This window comes from Bidens hawaiensis, unplaced genomic scaffold (assembly GCF_021521415.1).
Source record: "Bidens hawaiensis isolate Kalapana, Puna unplaced genomic scaffold, B.hawaiensis_p1.1 tig00024805_1, whole genome shotgun sequence".
Classification (NCBI taxonomy): Eukaryota; Viridiplantae; Streptophyta; class Magnoliopsida; order Asterales; family Asteraceae; genus Bidens; species Bidens hawaiensis.
In genome coordinates, this window is record NW_027493918.1 from 160,958 (window position 1) to 178,623 (window position 17,666).

General features: G+C 36.1%; 1 protein-coding gene and 1 pseudogene across 2 annotated transcripts; one reads left to right on the top strand and one right to left on the bottom strand.

Moving 5' to 3' along the window:
• Positions 1–1,595: 1,595 nt before the first annotated feature.
• Positions 1,596–7,545, top strand: LOC143569932 (QWRF motif-containing protein 2-like). Of its 2 annotated transcripts, none has more exons than XM_077055720.1 (6): positions 1,596–3,044; positions 6,386–6,505; positions 6,608–6,771; positions 6,824–6,941; positions 7,022–7,129; positions 7,294–7,545. In XM_077055720.1, exons 1-6 carry the CDS (start codon positions 1,674–1,676, stop codon positions 7,357–7,359), a joined length of 1,947 nt encoding a protein of 648 aa, XP_076911835.1. In that variant the 5' UTR covers positions 1,596–1,673; the 3' UTR covers positions 7,360–7,545. The 2 variants fall into 2 exon arrangements, with proteins under 2 accessions (XP_076911835.1, XP_076911836.1); XM_077055721.1 differs by having other exon boundaries at positions 1,598–3,044; positions 6,608–6,721; positions 6,852–6,941.
• A 594-nt stretch (positions 7,546–8,139) lies between these two features.
• LOC143569928 (phototropic-responsive NPH3 family protein NPY2-like) lies at positions 8,140–10,380 on the bottom strand (annotated as a pseudogene).
• Between the last annotated feature and the right edge of the window lie 7,286 nt (positions 10,381–17,666).

Here is a 17,666-nt window from a genome sequence, read left to right on the forward strand (position 1 = left end):
GCATAAACTGAAAACATGTAACTGTGGGAGAAGCAAAATTAGGTCTAACAAGAAACAAAAAAGAATCTACATCGTCATCAAGAAGCAAAAAAGAAGTACATAGTCGGAGGAGAAAAGGGAGGTCATCGGACGATGAGGAGGACCTAAGAGCTGGCTAGAAAACTGGTCGGGCGAGCTTGGTCTGGCCACTGGGAGCGGAGTAGAAGACAACGACGATGAAGGGGTTGCGGGAGTAGAGGATGACGACGTGGGGGGAGGAGTGGTGGAGGAGATGGGCGAAAAGGAAGGGGTTAGTGGTCGGGGGAGTGGAGGAGAGGGTGGCATGCAAGGGGAGAGGAGTAGGGTTTTTGGTGCAAATGTTTTAAGCAAGGGTTCCCTTGCTTTTTTTTAAATGAAAGAAGATAACTTCAGATATGTTTTAAGAAAAAAAAAACAAACCGTCTTCAAGGGTAATATCTGCGCGCCTGCAACCATAAGAAAAAAACAAACCGTCTTCAAGGGTTATGTCTGCGCGCCTACAACCATTAGCTCCCTTAAAGATGTTTGAAGAAAAAACAAACGCCCCCTATGTCTCCAAGCTTGGAAGTCTTGCGTAATAATAATAATAATAATAATAATAATAATAATAATAATAATAAAGTGTCATTTCGTCCTTATGATTTGGCAAATAATGCGAATTTAGTCTAAAGAGTTTATTTTTTACATATGAGCCCTCCATTTTTCGTCCTTATGGTTGGGGTGTATTTGTGGAAAAAGGAAAAAATAAGGAACAAAATTGCCCCTCACGTGATGAAGGCACACTGATGAGTTTAACGACCAGATTTACCAAAGTTAGAGAATTCGAGTTTAATTGTAAGTGAAATGAAACCATATGGAAGAAAAATGCAAATTTGAAACTACAGGACTAAAACTGTAGATTTGAACAAACAAGAGGGACGGAAATCATAGTTCACTGATATAAGCATTATAATAAAGAAAGAGTGAAAATGCATGTATACCCCTGACTTAACGATTAAATTTAACGGGTTTAGTGATTTGGATGTAATTGTCAAGAATTAGAAAACATGGAGGGTCCATATGTAAAAAATAAACATTTTGGACTAAATTCGCATTATTTGTCAAACCACAAAGACAAAAATGTCACTTTACTTTAATAATAATAATAATAACAATAATAATAAATTATTATAATAGTTAATAGTAATTAAGTGAGAAAAGGACAGAGTGGCATCGTTTTTGTTTTGTTGCAAGAGTTTAGAAAACAAATTAAGTTTGTTTAGCGTAAGATTTCTCCAAGATTCACACACCCCCAAATCACTCACTCACCCAAAACCAAACCACACCACACCACACCACACCACTGTGCTTTGATTTCATTTCATTTCATTTCCCACACTCTCACTTTTTCTTTCTAAATCTCACCATCCAAAACACCCTCTCAATAACCAACCCCCATCACTCTACTATTCCTATATCTTTCTTCCACTAACAAATTAGGGTATTTTTTTCACCACCCATTTTCACTCTTCATAGATCTCTACATTAAAGGCTTCAATTTCTTCAAATCAAGGTGGTTTCTTGATCCTCTTTCTTTCTTGGGGTTTTTTGTTTCCCACAATGTGAGGTGGGTTTTCAAAGATTCATCTGGGTTATTGTTATTATTATATCAATCAATGATGGTGGCTGCAATTTCTGAAACAACCAACCAAACATCAAGACCCCCATTGTTACCTTCTGATAATGGAATTACAAACCCTAATAATAATAATAACAATAAACCAACCAGACCCAAATCAAGACAGGTTAATTCTAGATACCTGTCCCCTTCACCTTCAACCTCTAATTCTAATTCAGTTTCCACTTCCAATTCAAACCCTAATTCATCTTCCAGAAGGTTCCCATCCCCTTTAATTTCAAGAAATTCAACAACCCCGGTGGCCAAACGGTCGGTTTCCGCCGACCGCAGGCGATCCACCCGACCGGATCTCAGCTTAAAACCCGGCAATGCGGGTGCCGGAGAGGTGTCGGCCGCGACTAAGCTGTTGGTCACGTCGACAAGAAGCTTATCGGTTTCGTTTCAGGGCGAGGCGTTTTCACTACCGATTAGTAAAACGAAACCTTCCCCAAATTCGAGTAGTGTGCGAAAAGGTACCCCGGAGAGGAAAAGAACAGGGACCCCCATGAGAACTAAGGTGGATAGTGGAGTAGGGGATCATGCAGAGAATACTAAACCTTCCGATCAGCATCGGTGGCCGGGTCGGGCCCGGCAGTCGAATCAGACGATTTTATCGAAAAGTTTGAGTCTTGATTGTGGGGTTGAGAAAAGTAACATGATTGGATCTGGGAATGTGATTAGGGCTTTGCATCAGTCTATGAATTTGGAAGGTAGACGGTCTTCGGTTGATGGTGGTAGATTGAGTCTTGATTTGGGTAGTTCTGTAATCCAACAAAGTCCAAGTGGGAATTTGGTTAGTTCGGTTAACGGGTCGTTAATGGGGCAATCTGATGTTTCGGATACTGATAGTGTGTCGTCTGGTAGCACATCTGGAGTCCAAGAAGGTTTCGGGTCGGCACGCCAACGAGGGATGGTTGTATCGGCTAGGTTTTGGCAAGAAACGAGTAGCCGAATGAGACGGTTACAGGACTCGACGAGCCCGGGTTCAAAACATGTGACCCCATCAAAGACGGCTTTTGCGAAGAAGTTTTTAAACGAGAGCCCGTTATCTTCACCGAGAACGATGGGGTCTCCGAATAGGATGAGGCCCGCATCACCAAGTAAGTTTATGATGTCATCGGGGACGTTTTCGCCGGCTAGAGGGATGGTTAGTCCGAGGAGGAGTTCGGTTTCTGGGACGGTTAGTACGGGTTTTTGTGAAACGCCTTCGGTTCTTAGTTTTGCGGTTGATGTTAAAAGGGGGAAAGTGGGTGAGAGTCGGATTGTGGATGCACATTTGTTGAGGTTGTTTTATAACCGACAGTTGCAGTGGCGGTTTGTTAATGCTAGGAATGAAGACGCTTTGATGAAGCAGAGACATAGTTCAGAGGTATGAACATGATCACTAATTTCAATATTTGCTTAGTCATAGTTAATGGTTGTTTAATTTGGTAAAAAGAAAGCTAGCAACGTTAGACCCTTAGTTTAGAAATAAATCACTAATGAGTTTTCTTGAATAACTTTGATAACATGTGGAAATTTTGACCCGTTTACTTGGTAACAGGTCGCTTAGGGTGGTAATTGAGTTTTCTGAGATGGGTTTTTATTGGGTTGTGTTTGTCTCAAAAGTTTCAATTATTTTTGACTCGTTTACTTGGTAATGGGTTGCTTAAGGGGGTAATTGTTTAGCGTTCTACGAGACGGGTTGCTTTGGGTTGTGTTTATCTCAAACGGGTCATTCAATAAGATAGCTAAAGGTTTAAGTTAAAGCTTCCTAGCATATTATTCTTAATGCATACAAACTCATAAATCTTTATTATTCAAAGATTTTTAGATTATAATTAAATATTACTGTTGTTAATATAGTCTTGATATAATGATATTGCTTTAACATGAAATCATGGATTGTTCCTTTTTTTTCATCATTTGAACCTCTAATGTCATGTACAAAGTTCATATTTTTATAAAAGCTTAAGCACACAAGCATGCAGTTTGTAAATTCTAGATCAAGATCCAAGTTATCATTGAAACAAAGCCTTAATATCTTTAGAAATCAATCCCAACACCAAATTACTTAAATAACAAACAAACAAACATGCAGACTTAGTAAAATCTCATTCATAGTATAAGCTATTGGTATGGCATTGGCATGGGAGGGTGGGACGAGGGCAAACCGTGGGATAGAGAGGTTGTTCACCGAGATCCCCGTCTCCGTAAATAACTTGTTACCTAATTGGTAATTACTTATATTTTATCCTACTTTCGTGCCCTAAAACATAAAAAAGAAACCCTAAATTTAGTGTTTTTTTTCCAGAAGTAGAGATCTTCATTTTGAAGGTAAAAAAGGGATAAGATTTTTATTCACTTAATAATCAATAATCAAAGTCTCAAGAAGAAATGTTTCTATTTTTTGGATAAAATCCCAAAAATGAAATTAGGATTCTCTGATCTTGGGTTATGTAACTAGGATATGGGTGAACATTTTTTGGGTTTTGGTTTGATTTTGACCAATGTTTTAATGTTAATGGTTGATTTCAGCAATAATTTTGGTTTTGATTATCTTAGGAAATTTGTGCACCATCATGTAGTTGCTACTCTTAGGGGTGTAAACGAGCTGAGCCTGAGCTCGTCTAGGCTTGACCTACATTTCTAAAGCTTAAGCTCGGCTCATGAGTAGATTTTCAAGCTCGAACTTGGCTCAATTATTATTTATTGATTGATTTCTATGTGTCTTTATCTGTAATTTTTATATAAAACCTAATATCTATTATTTAGTTACCTTTACCATAGTTTTATATACTGTCTTAATAAATATATAATTTATGATATATATATATATTAAATGAAAATTTTGTAAATAATACGCTTGTTTAGGCTTGTGAGCCAGTTCGATTAGTGAAGCTCGAGCTCGGGTTTGTTATTAGATAAGCTTATTTTTAGGCTTGGCTTGATTTTAGCTTTTAGCGAGTCGATCTTAAGTAGCCCACATGCGGGAAGGCTCGTTTAAACTCCTAGTTCTAGCCCCTCCTAGCCTTGGTTTAAAAAAGCGTTAGGCGAGGCGAGGCGAGGCGAGGCGTTTTAATATATATATATATATATATATATATATATATATATATATATATATATTAAATGAAAATTTTGTAAATAATACGCTTGTTTAGGCTTGTGAGCCAGTTCGATTAGTGAAGCTCGAGCTCGGGTTTGTTATTAGATAAGCTTATTTTTAGGCTTGGCTTGATTTTAGCTTTTAGCGAGTCGATCTTAAGTAGCCCACATGCGGGAAGGCTCGTTTAAACTCCTAGTTTCTAGCCCCTCCTAGCCTTGGTTTAAAAAAGCGTTAGGCGAGGCGAGGCGTTTTGGTCCAAAAATCCAAAGCGCAAAGCGAGAGCTTCACGAATGTGAGGCACTCAATATAAAAAAATACTAAAAATTAATTATACATGACATATTCTTCTTGTTAATCAATCATAAAGATAAAACAAATTTGTAAAACTAAACATGAATACTTAATATGTAGTTTAAACATTATAAAAACATACTTAAAAGTTGCAAAACACTTACATTCTTAGAAAACGAGCTGGTTAAAAATAAAAAATGTATTACACAAGCATCTAATAATAAAAGAAAGTATAAATGTATAGTAAAAAGTAATAACGTAGGAAAATTCCTTTTAGAGTCAAACTGATGTGTAATAATTAGGAGAGTCTGAACCGATTAAAAAGATGGGAGTAATAATTGAGGAGAAGATAAAACTAAACATGAATACTTAATATGTAGTTTAAACATTATAAAAACATACTTAAAAGTTGCAAAACACTTACATTCTTAGAAAACGAGCTGGTTAAAAATAAAAAATGTATTACACAAGCATCTAATAATAAAAGAAAGTATAAATGTATAGTAAAAAGTAATAACGTAGGAAAATTCCTTTTAGAGTCAAACTGATGTGTAATAATTAGGAGAGTCTGAACCGATTAAAAAGATGGGAGTAATAATTGAGGAGAAGATAAACTTGAACCGTCTAGAAGGCTGACATTTGGAGAATATCAAACTTTGAATATGAAAATTAAAAACTGGTTTGAATTGAAGATAGAGTGATAAATACATATATTATACGGCTGGGTAATGTTTTACGAATGGCCCGCAACGTTAATATATTTGAAGCAGATGGGCCCAAGCAGTTACATTTTTCAATCTAATTTAGACTGCATAACATGACGCGCCGCCTCAAACGCCTCACGCCTCACCCGCTGATGAGCCGCTTCAGGCCGCCTTATGTTTTTTCTCGCCTTAGGTAAGATAAGGCGTTATCCAAAACGCCTCGAGTGCCTTTTAAACCAAGCTCCTAGCTAAGTCACTTGGTTACAATGATCTTCAGCTCAGAATTACATGACTTTATGCTTCTCTTCATAGATGTCTTAGTGTGCGCCGCAGCGGGCTGGATGGGTTGGGTAATGGGTCAAATCTGGTCTGGATAAATTGATTTAGGAGGTCTTATGTTATGCATTGAAAATACACTTTTGTGCCTTTTAACTTGTTTGATCTGTTTCCTATTTAGCTCATAATTTTTTTATATGACTTTGCCCATGATAGAATAGAACATAATCTGAATAAATGGGTCAAGGTTTCCCGTTCGGGCTTGATAAATCAGAAACAGTATTGTTGTATTTTGCATCATTAATCTACGCATCTCTAACCTACTGAGCTAAATGTTTGCTTTGTGTTCAGAAAAATCTCTGGAATGCATGGATTACAATCTCCGATTTACGTGACTCGGTCACCAAAAAACGACACAGGTTGCAGTTATTGAGGCAAAAACTCAAATTAGCCACCATTCTCAAGGAACAAGTAAGTTTCTCCATAATTTTAAAATGCAAAAAAACATTAGTTTTTTCTTTAATTCTTTTAAGACATTAACTGTATATTCTCTCTTATAATCTGTAAATACAGATGGCTTTTCTCGAAGATTGGGCTTCTTTAGATAAAGATCATTCGATATCATTACACGGAGCAATTGAAGCTTTAAAAGCCAGCACTCTTCGTCTTCCAGTTGGCGGAGCAATCGTATGTTCATTTACCATTTTACCCTTTTCATTTTCTCAACATACAGTAGTGTTTAATAAACGTTTGCCAGGCTCCGGCCTTTTACCAAAAAGAAAACATTAGTGTTAATTTGCCGTTTTACTCTTTTCAGGCTGACCTCCAAAGTATGAGAGATGTTATAAACTCAGCACTGGATGTGATGCAGGCCGTGTGTTTGTCAGTATGCTCGCTCTGTGGGAAGGTGATTTAATTAATATCACTTTAAATTTCACTAAAACTTTACAAATTAGCTATAGTTTGACACGATGTTGAATTTTTTAGGTGGAGGAAGTTAATTCAATGGTAACCGAGCTTGCAAATTTGTGTGCAAAAGAACAAGCTTTGCTTCGGTTTTGCAAAGGTTTGTTGTCCATGTCAGCAGCCCTCAAGGTAAACAAAATTTATGTTCCATTTAAATCATTTAATCTTCAACATTTATTAAAAATTTATACAAGAATGGAAAAATAATGAAACTTTTGAGTAGTTTTTATAGTTAGAAAAAAGTATTAGGTGAAATATTCTCTTGTTTTTAATGATTATTTGTTGTAAAACAGGTTAAAGATTGCAGTTTGAGAACCCATATGCTACAAACGAAATGTGTGAAAAATTCACGAATGTAGAACTGATCTAATTCAAGAAATGCTAACATTACATCAAGTGAAGAATGAAGTATCCGGAGGTAATAAAGTAGCTGACTTTTTGGCTTGTGGCTTTCGGGTTTTGGGTGAGTTTGTGTTCTTTTTAATATTTTCTTGTACCTTCATCTCAGAGATTGGCAAGGAAGGAAAAATGTAGTTTGTGGCTAACTAATCCAGGGTTTTACAGTGAATGTACTGTACATATATAGGAGATGTGTAACTGCACTCATTTTGATTCTCTTGTAATAGGTAAAGTTTGGATATTAAGCATTATGAGCCTTGAGCGCGTCGTGTTGTTGTAATGTATGTTAGCTGCTATTTAAACTAATCACATGATTTAGAGTCAATAACCGGGTCGGGTAGGAACTGCTTCCGGGTATGGTCGGGTTTTGACTGGGTAGAGGTCGAACCAGTTCTAGTGGATCTGGGTAGAAACCGAAACTTGGTTCATACCTGCGGGTCGGGTTGGACCAGTTTTGGGCCAGGTCCGGAACCAGGTTTTATGCCTAATTGATCACACAATTTGATAATAGACTTACTATTATTGCCTAATTGATGAAAATGAAATGCTTAAGAGACTAAACATCTTCCCTTTTGTGATTGGGTTGATGAATACCCGGGTTGTTTTGCTGGATTCAGAATGCATAAAGATCAGATGATTTAAGACTTGTGCTTCTTTCTACTTGGAACTATAAGAACGCACTCCAAGTGTTTGATGAAATGCTTAAGAGACTGAGATTAACAGATCACATAATAAATAGAATTTTGATTTAAGTCGGTTCGATATAGAGTATCATACGCCTAATCGATTACATAACTTCATAATAAACTTCTTATTTTTCTTTCTGCTTAAAACTATAAAAACAAGCCACGTATTTGATAAAAGGCTTAAGAGACTGAATATCTTCCTTTTCGTGTCGGGGTCGATTTTGCATCATCTGGATTAGTAGAACCGAGGCTCTCGGATGAATCCGACCCACTATTCTCTCCAACTCCACCTTTACTCGACCAAATCTTTGAAAATATTTTCTTAGTCGAAAGCAACCCTTTGACTCTAGGAACCGAAACCTTATCCGAGACAGTGCTTTTCGGCCCATGATTCCTCATTCTTAAAGCCGCCAATTCCTCCTTCAAAGCCTTGAGTTCCTCAACTGTTGCAACACCATCCCAATCATCTTCAGGGCCCGATGCGGGTCTTCCACTAGAGACATTTAGAGCTTTGATTGGTTTGGGAATGTCGGGAGTGCTGCTGCCAGAAGACGTGGCGGCTCGGGCTTGCTCAAAGAAGAGGACTTGCACCACAATGCGCATAGGAAGCCGCTCGTTTTGAACCGCGTGTGAGCATGCATCCACTGATAGCTTCTTGCAGTCCATAAGTCTGCATATTCTCTTTTTTTCACTTTTGGTAATCCCCGGATGTGCCTGCATCAAGAATCATAGATCAGTTTTGCTGTCAACCAAAACCGCAAAAGTCGAGCATAAAAACCGATTTTAAGTAATTTACAGTAATTTTAATAATTGATGTAGCCCAGAAATATTTGAACCAAATATGTAATAATCAGTTAAGTATTTACTACAACAAAATTTAGGCGCAAACTTATTATTATTCTAGGCCCTTTTGTTTCGGCCGAAAACTTCCAAGCACAATTGATAGAACCCCAAAAAACCGAAACCAAACAGAATCTTTTACCTTAAGATACATATCAATGGCGCGATACAACCCATCATGAGCGGGTCGAGGGAAACCCGACACCATTTCCGCAAGTTCAACAAACATTCCTAATGGTAAATTTGGATCCTTTGACACCTCAGCCAAGTAACCATCAACCAATTTAGCCACCATTAACTTCGAAGCTTCCGACAATATCCCCCCTGTTTCTTGGACCTCATGATCTTCCTTTCCAAACTCACTAATCCTACCTTGATCCACAAACTCCTTCACTATCTCATTAATCACATTCACATCATAACTCAACCCACTATCACCATCCGCCTGTTGACCGACCCGTTTGACCAAAAGATCCTGCACACTCGCCTCTTCCAGCTGTTGACCAACCCGTTTGAACAAAGCCCGTCTCACCATCTCCCCCGAATCCACCAAAACCGCCATTTTCAACAACTTTAACAAGAAATCACACGATACACAACCTTTCTCATTCGGTAATAACCGAACAATAATATCCACCACTGATCTTGCTTTCGAAACATCACCACTATGCACGATACTTCGGTTAAAACCTGGCAATCGCCTTAACGCAAACGCCTTTCAACTTTCACCAATAACCTCATTACACACCAAACCTTTGTTTATAATACTCACAACAACTTGTTTGTATAAACTGATTTCCAGCTCTGCCAAATCCTCAACCCACCAGTCTTTTGGAACCGTCCGGCTTCTAAGTGCATTATTCAACTCATTTCTGGGTTCTATTTCTTCTGGAAGCTTCTTCCGGTTGTAAGTGTATGACCAGTCAACCTTTGACACATCAACCGAGGCTTTTGAAGCTATGGAGTTGATGCAAAGGTTGACTAGTTTCGGCTCTTCGGGTGATGATGATGTCATGTAACGCGTGGTTTGAAGGACGATGATGGAATCTTTCCAGCTTCGGAAGATGCTCGAATTCATGAACACGTTTATTTTGTAAACGAGGTTTCCTTTATCGACTGTTTCGTGCATTTCAAGGTAATCTGCAGCGCAGTATGCAGATACAACGTTGTGTGCGTTTAAGGTTACTGTCATGCCATAACAGAACTTGGCGCATATTTTGAAGGCAGTCGGACCACCTGGGATTTCGTGGATGTTGATCTCTTCGTCTGCGGTTCCGATTAACTTTTGTAATCGACCGCTTTTTGATAAAAGTGGAAACTGCGATTGAATTGTGTTACAAGTTTATTAATGCTTATTATATATGTCTAGATCAAGATCAAGATACCTTGTGTAAATAAAACTTTGAATCTCCTACATTGATGATGACGTCAGCTGCCAACTCAGATGTTACAAACCTGCAAGATTGTTATCTTTTGAGTGATCTTTCTGTCTGTTAAAACAGTTTTAACATAACATTTTCATTTGTGGGTATGATTTTATATTGGAGCAAGAACATAAATTTGGGGAAATATATATAGATCCAATAATATAATATATAATAGCATAAAACATAAATCATAAATGAAAGACTGATCATGAAATTGGTGTGCACTATATATGGTGCATGCCTAATCCATCACCATGCACGGAACCTATCATGTTTCAGGATCATCTTGAATATATAAAGAAATATATATTACCAGACATTGTTGCCATCATCATTCTTGAATAAATCAGGTTTGGATCCAAGTTTCATGAACTTCATCTTGAAACAGTACGTACCTTCTAAACAACTCCCAATCACATCCAAACTCCTAAAACTCAAAACAAAACCACCTTCAAACTTAACAAGAAGAAAATAAAACACCAATGAAAAGGGTATAAATAAACATATATACTTGCAAAAAGAGAATCTTGAGACACCACACACCACACCAGTATGTGAGAGAGAAAGAAAAGAAAATGATGATGGTTATAACTAAGTGAGAGGTTGTGTCCTAGTTAAGCGGCAAATCCCACGGAGTCCGGTCAGCACAGGAGACAAAACCAACAGTAACACACACTCCTCCACACTTATTTATATATTTATACTTACACTTTCTCTCTCTATACTACAATAACAAAAACTAATCTTCAGGTTGACATTAAACAAATGTTAAGACAATGAGAAACGAAAACAAACAGAATCCAACAAGATCAATCTTAGTAAGCAGAATCAAATGTGTGATCGATCGGTTGATCATGCATCCATCAGGCCACTTGAATCAATATATATTTAAAATACAAAAACCTCAGACAATATATTCTTTACCTTTTTTGGTCAATGTGGGATCATAACAGGATCTTTTTACATAATGCATGTGTGTGATGTATAGAGATACAAATTAGAAAGTGGCTTTAATTTGCAGAAGAAAAGACAGACATGTATTGGAACAAGAAAGACTAGTGGTAATTTTACACGGATCACCATCATCATCATTGTACTCGGTATATCCCACCAATAGCAATGCTATGGTAGGGTCTAAGGAGGGTAAGATGTAGACAGCCTTACCTCTATCCCATAGGGATAGAGAGGCTGCTTCCGGTGAGACCCCCGGCTCGATAGTAGTTTTGCATCAAGCCTTGGACACAAGGCACATAGCACTCAATCATCGGGACACCGGCTGATTGGTGCATGTGCCCTATGCCTGATTAACCTTCCGCCACTTTTAACGTTATTTTCACGAGATTAGTAAAATAACGTCAAAATTAGTGCAATTTTACTTTTGCCCATCCGAGGGTTCACACATATGAGCTAGCCAGCCTGCTTCAATGTTTGTCTAATTTTGTAAACATCAAGTCATGCTAACCCACCAACATAGGTTGATATATAGGAACATCTTTTTTTTTTTGTGGAAAGGAAAACAGAATCTTTCGTCTTTAATTCCTTTTACAAAATCAGAGATATTCTTTAAACAAAAAATGTTGTTTTAAGTTTAAGATACCTTCTAGAGTTTGATTTTAGTGAGAGAGTGAAGGAAATTTAATGAAAAGAAAAGAGAGACAATCAGACAATATTGTATTCAAGTGTAAAGTGGATGTGTAATGAGTTTTGAAACGTTCACGTCAGTTTCATATTAGATTTCCAATGTTTATTAGAACCACTCATTTTTACGTGCAACACTAAACCTTCACAATTAGGGATTGTTTAAAGGGTATTTGGAATTTTCCTTATTTTTACCTCCTTATAACTTATATAACTTATGTTAAGTTAAGAAAAAATGTTTGGGTTTTCTTATTATATGAGAGGAAATTTTGATAAGTTAAACATTTGTAACTTATCACTTCTTCTAATAAGTTATAAGGAGGTAAAAATAAAGAATCACAAACACCCCCTTGGTAACCTCTTAATAGAATATTAGGAGACTACATCTGAATTAGTCTACAATAAGTGTGTTTGGTTTACCATAACTGGCTAACAAATCTCTTACCCATTAAGCTTCAAAATAATGCTGAATATTTTACCTTTTCACTACTACACAAATGGGCAAAAGCAACCGAAACTTGCGACCGACCAGAATGGTCGCAAAATTAGCGACCGAAACAAAATTTGTCGCAAAATCTGCGACCGAAACAAAATCTGTCGCAAAATCTGCGACCGAAACAAAATCGGTCGCAAAATCTACGAGTTCGAGTCGTTAATCTGTCGCAAAACTTGGTCGCAAAACGGTCGCATATTTACCGACCAAATTTGTTTGGTTGCAAAATTAGCAATCATAACAAAGTCGCAAAATTAGCAATCCAAATTAGTTTGGTCGTTAATCGGTCGCAAATTTAAAGACCGGAGTTGTTTCGGTTGTAAATATGTTGATTTAAAAAAGAATAATAAAAGAAAAAATGACGTGGTCACAAAATTGGTTGCAAAATTACTGGACAAAATTGTTCAGTTGCAAATATAGTCGTCATTTTTTAAAACTAAAAGATAAAATAAAAGAAAAGTTAAGTCCTCTGCAAAACCGATCATAAATATAACTATCAAAATTGTTTCAGTCACAAATCCAGCTGCTAACTTAAAAAAAGTTGGAAAAAATAAAAAAGACGAGTACTAGACGATCACAAAATGGTAACAAATATAGCGCCTAATAGTTTTGGTCACAAATATTGTCACTAGTTTTACATAATATCTTTGAAAGTAATAAAAAGTTATTGAATTATATTCGTAATTTTGTAGTTTTAAATTTCGGGGTTTGAAATACTTTTTAGGGGTCATGTGCTGAAATTGTCGAATGCATAATGAAGTATTACATTAATTTCAGGGATAATAGTTAAGGAAGGTCAAGTAGCACAAAAAGAGGACATTAGGAGAAACTAATATTAGGTAGGATGAATTGGGCGTAAAGACGTATGCTTTATATTCCATTTATTTTACAAACAAAATCGTTTATAGGGGTATGGGATATGAAGCCTAATTCCAATTCTTATACAATATCATATTCTAGTCTTTATCTTCATGCTTTTAAGTTTAAACGAATAATCTCATAATTAGTGATAAACATAAAGCCTAGTTCTGATTCCTATATAAGCAAAAGATTATTATCATTATTCCCTACTACTCAATTCATTAATTTCACTTTCCTTTTCGAATTCAAGCTTAACCAAGGTGTTCTTCAGGGTTTGAATTTTAAAAGTCAAACGGGTCTTCCAATCTTAAATCACCTAGCTAGTTCCCCATACAATTCTCAAGTAAGTTCCTTTTTTTATTGTTAGTTAGCCATTGAATGAACGCCCTAACTTAATTTCAACTGAGTTGAGGGATTTCATGTTCAACTGAATCAAATTCAAGTTAGGGTTTATGTTATGAACTAAACATGGGCTTTCAATTTAGACCATGAGTTAACCCAAATTAGTTGATGTTCCTTCAATATTAAACTTATTTGTGCTTTGATCATGTTGGACCCAAAATTGACCTCAAAGGCTCAAATCAAATATTCGGTTCGGATATGAGTCGTAAACTCGCTTAAAAACTAATATACTGTTTTCGCTTAAAAATATCATATATGATTAATTATTATATTTAATTATCATTATTCTTATTTATTTACAGTTTTGACCTCATGTTAGGGATTTTTCGTTGTGTTCGGTTTTCAGTTTGCTTAACTTATAAGTTAAGTTATTTACTATATATCTCTCCATGTGCCTACTTTCAATGTGAGTAATTCACACAAATTTTTCATCTTTTACTTTTGGGGATAACATACGTATCATACACATCAAACTTTATTATATACATAAGATGATGACCAGTTATGAATGACGAATACTTGCTAAACATAGTATTTACAAAAATAATGCTTGGCAAACGAGTTAGAAATTTTATTAAAAAGGTAAACATAATTTCACTCACAAATTTTCTTTCATAAAAATAAAAAGTATATTTATTTTGATAATATATATATATATATATATATATACTTCTTTTTAATATTTTATAAAAGTATATAGTTTTATATATTTATTAAATACATATTAATTTTTATTTACTTAAGTTAAAAAAAAACATTTAAATATATCAATTCTCACCTCCTCCACCAACCCACTCACAACCTTTCGGTTGTCATCCTAAAAAGTGCTAATGGTATAAAGGTCATTCTTCATGGTGAAACTAGAAGAGTTGTCTAATAAGAATAATTATCTTCTGCTGATTCTACTATTGAAATGAGTGAACACAAAAAACAAACACTTGAATTCAATATAGAAGAAATGGGAAGAGGACAAGTTGAATGGAAAGCAAGACAATAAGCTGGAAAAATAGCTCTTAATTATAGTGAAGAATAATAGATCGATAGTGTTTGTATGTCAACATTCTAAAATTCCATTTCTTGTATAATCACACGACTCTATACGCAAGTTTATCTTTAATGAATGGTTTGTTGTAACTAATTTTTGTATGTGTATGTGGGTAACTAATATTTTCAAATTTTTGTTTGTATAATTTAAATATTTTAACTAATAATCTAGGATAATAATATTATTGTTAAAAGTATGTGGTTGCAACTAACAACCGGCATTCTGCAACAATAGTTTTGTCTTAAAAAAAATGAATTAGATTATATATAATTTACTATATAATTTAGGTTGCAAAATTGGTCGTGAAAGTTTTCGGTTGCAAAGTCAGTCATAAAAAATGCGGTTGCAATACAGTCGCTAGATGTTCGGTCACAAAAAACTGTCACAAAAAAGATTTGGTCACAAAATCGATCGCAAAAAAGATTCGGTCGCAAACTTAGTAGCTAAATTTACAACTAAAAATCTGGTTGCAAAATCGGTCACAAACATATTTTCGGTCACAAAAAATGGTAGCGAAATAATTCCCGACCAAGGTATAACCGACAATCGAAACCGGTCGCAAATCGGTTGCAAAAGGGCTATTGCAACCGATTTGCGACTGAATTGGCGGTTGCAAATGCCCAGTTTTCTAGTAGTGTTTTATCACTCACATGTGTTCATAACCTCAGTCTACCACCCATACACCACCTCCTCCACCAATCACTACCATATCGGTGTATTCAACATTATCTCAAAACTTATTGGCCTAGAGTCTCTTGATCATTTACACCTCTTATCGATTCAACACTTACTGCCTTACTAGTGTATTGGTTGTCAAACATCTCCTTAGTTTGTAAATGTCTAACCGGCCAATTTTTATTTTTTTTAAAAGACTTGTAATTTAGCAATTAGTCTATTTATGTTTAATTGGACAAAAATTTTAGGAAAAAAGGTCTATATAAAGCTAATGTTCTATACTCATCTTGGGCACTCGAAATACCACGATTGGTTTGTAGGAGGTTTGCATATCTAAACATCACATGATTGATGCTAGACTGTCGCTATCTAGTCAAAAACAATTAATAGCAGTTTCTAATCACCTAAGAAAGCTAGGGTAAGTAGGGTGTCAAACCACGAGGAGTATGTAGTCAGTGTAACGTGAAACCAGTTTCTAATATTATGAAGTAATAAAGTGGAGTGCTGATCACACAAGCAAACAAGATTGAGTTTTGATACTGATTAAGCAAATTCACAAATTCAAACAATTAACAAAAGCAAATCACACCTGGGGCTCAATAATGCAAACAAATAATAATCTCATGCAACCTAACAGATGAACTATTACTGATTAACACAAACTGATTAATGAGCTAAACCTTAGGCATCAACAATCGCTAGCACACGACACTGGTTATCAAACAGTCCCTGCCAGTGTGACTCAACTAAGGGCAATTGTATGCTTCTTTGTATTCAACTAATCAAAACAATCCTATGAGCAATTATTATAGCAACTGACAAACTAATCGTATTGATCAACGTAAACCTAAACCGACTGAATGCACAACAATACTAAACATCAATACTCATAGATAATCATCAACTATTACAAAGTATGTGTTCTTAATACATGAGAAAACTGAAAGTAATACAGACTTTACATCCCGGATATGATTCGAGAAGACTAGCCGAGCATCATCATCGATAGATCTTCAATTATGATGAGGAAGGCCATTAGGATTGATCAAGAGATGATTGGTAGCCCTAGAATTCACCCAAAATCGTCTAACAGCTGCTGAAAGTCGTCATTAATAATGAAATAGAACATGTATGTGGTCTCGGTATGGTGGAATCGGCCTTCGTATGCTCTGAAAATCGCCCTGAATAGGTTATGAGAAGATATGGTCGTCAAAGATGATAATAACTTAAAACCCTAAATATCCCGCATGAGCCGCGATGGGTTCTTGGACCATAAGTCAACATCTCATTTAAGTCCCATCGCGATACGCGATGGGTCCTCAAGCCTGCCCATCGCGTATCGCGATGGGCCATGTCACCAGCAAAATCATTTTTCCCTCTTGTTATGCGTGCTGGCCGTCCCGAGTCTTCATCACATGCATCAGCAGGTCCAAATTAAGTACTTTAACGTCTATGATCTAAAATACAATACACACGTATGAAGTATCGAAGTTCCCACAAATAACAGATAAAACTAAGAAATAAACGAACTTTAATATACACAAATTAACCAACCATCAATGACACAAACATCATATACAAGATTCACTTCCAACACAAATTTTTCTGCCACATAAGCATTCGAAACTTCATGCCTCCTAGTTCCTCCTCGCAAGAGCGTTGCATGTGCTCTAAGCATGAATTGTTTTTTTGGGACGGGGAAGAGAGCGACAAGGTGTGACATCAGTGAAAGTAGAAGAGAGGGAGTGAAGCTCGTAGGGCAAGTTATGACAGTCTAACATGTTGTTTCACAAACGCCTCTTGGATGGTCCAAAATAGTTTGGTGTTTTTGTAAACTTAGGCACTAGTGAGCTTTTGGATCCTTTATAAACGATCTAATGGAAGTTAATGTTTTTATATTATATGTCATCGAAAAATGTTGGTCGTGTTGGGCTTGCAAATTGAGAGGTTTTGGGATGACAAGTTAAACAGCTGAAACGAACACAACCCTATATATTTATTCATGCCGTGTTGCGCACAATAATTAAAAGTCGAATCATGTTCGTTCTGTGTTCCAAGTGGATTTCTCATACGTGAAAATACTATTAATATTGTGGGTGTTACTTGAATTATTATGTAGCAGTACATATGTTTAAGAACGATATAAGGAAGGGTATTTTGCTTCTAATAACTTTAGTTTGAGACGACACAAAAGTATCAA

Bases quoted from the DNA above. Each gene is read 5' to 3' on its own strand.
- LOC143569932 (XM_077055720.1), top strand. From the start codon at position 1,674: ATGATGGTGGCTGCAATTTCTGAAACAACCAACCAAACATCAAGACCC. The intron at 3,045-6,385 runs GTATGAACATGA...CTTTGTGTTCAG, and splicing joins AGCAGAGACATAGTTCAGAG to AAAAATCTCTGGAATGCATG. The intron at 7,130-7,293 runs GTAAACAAAATT...GTTGTAAAACAG, and splicing joins CCATGTCAGCAGCCCTCAAG to GTTAAAGATTGCAGTTTGAG.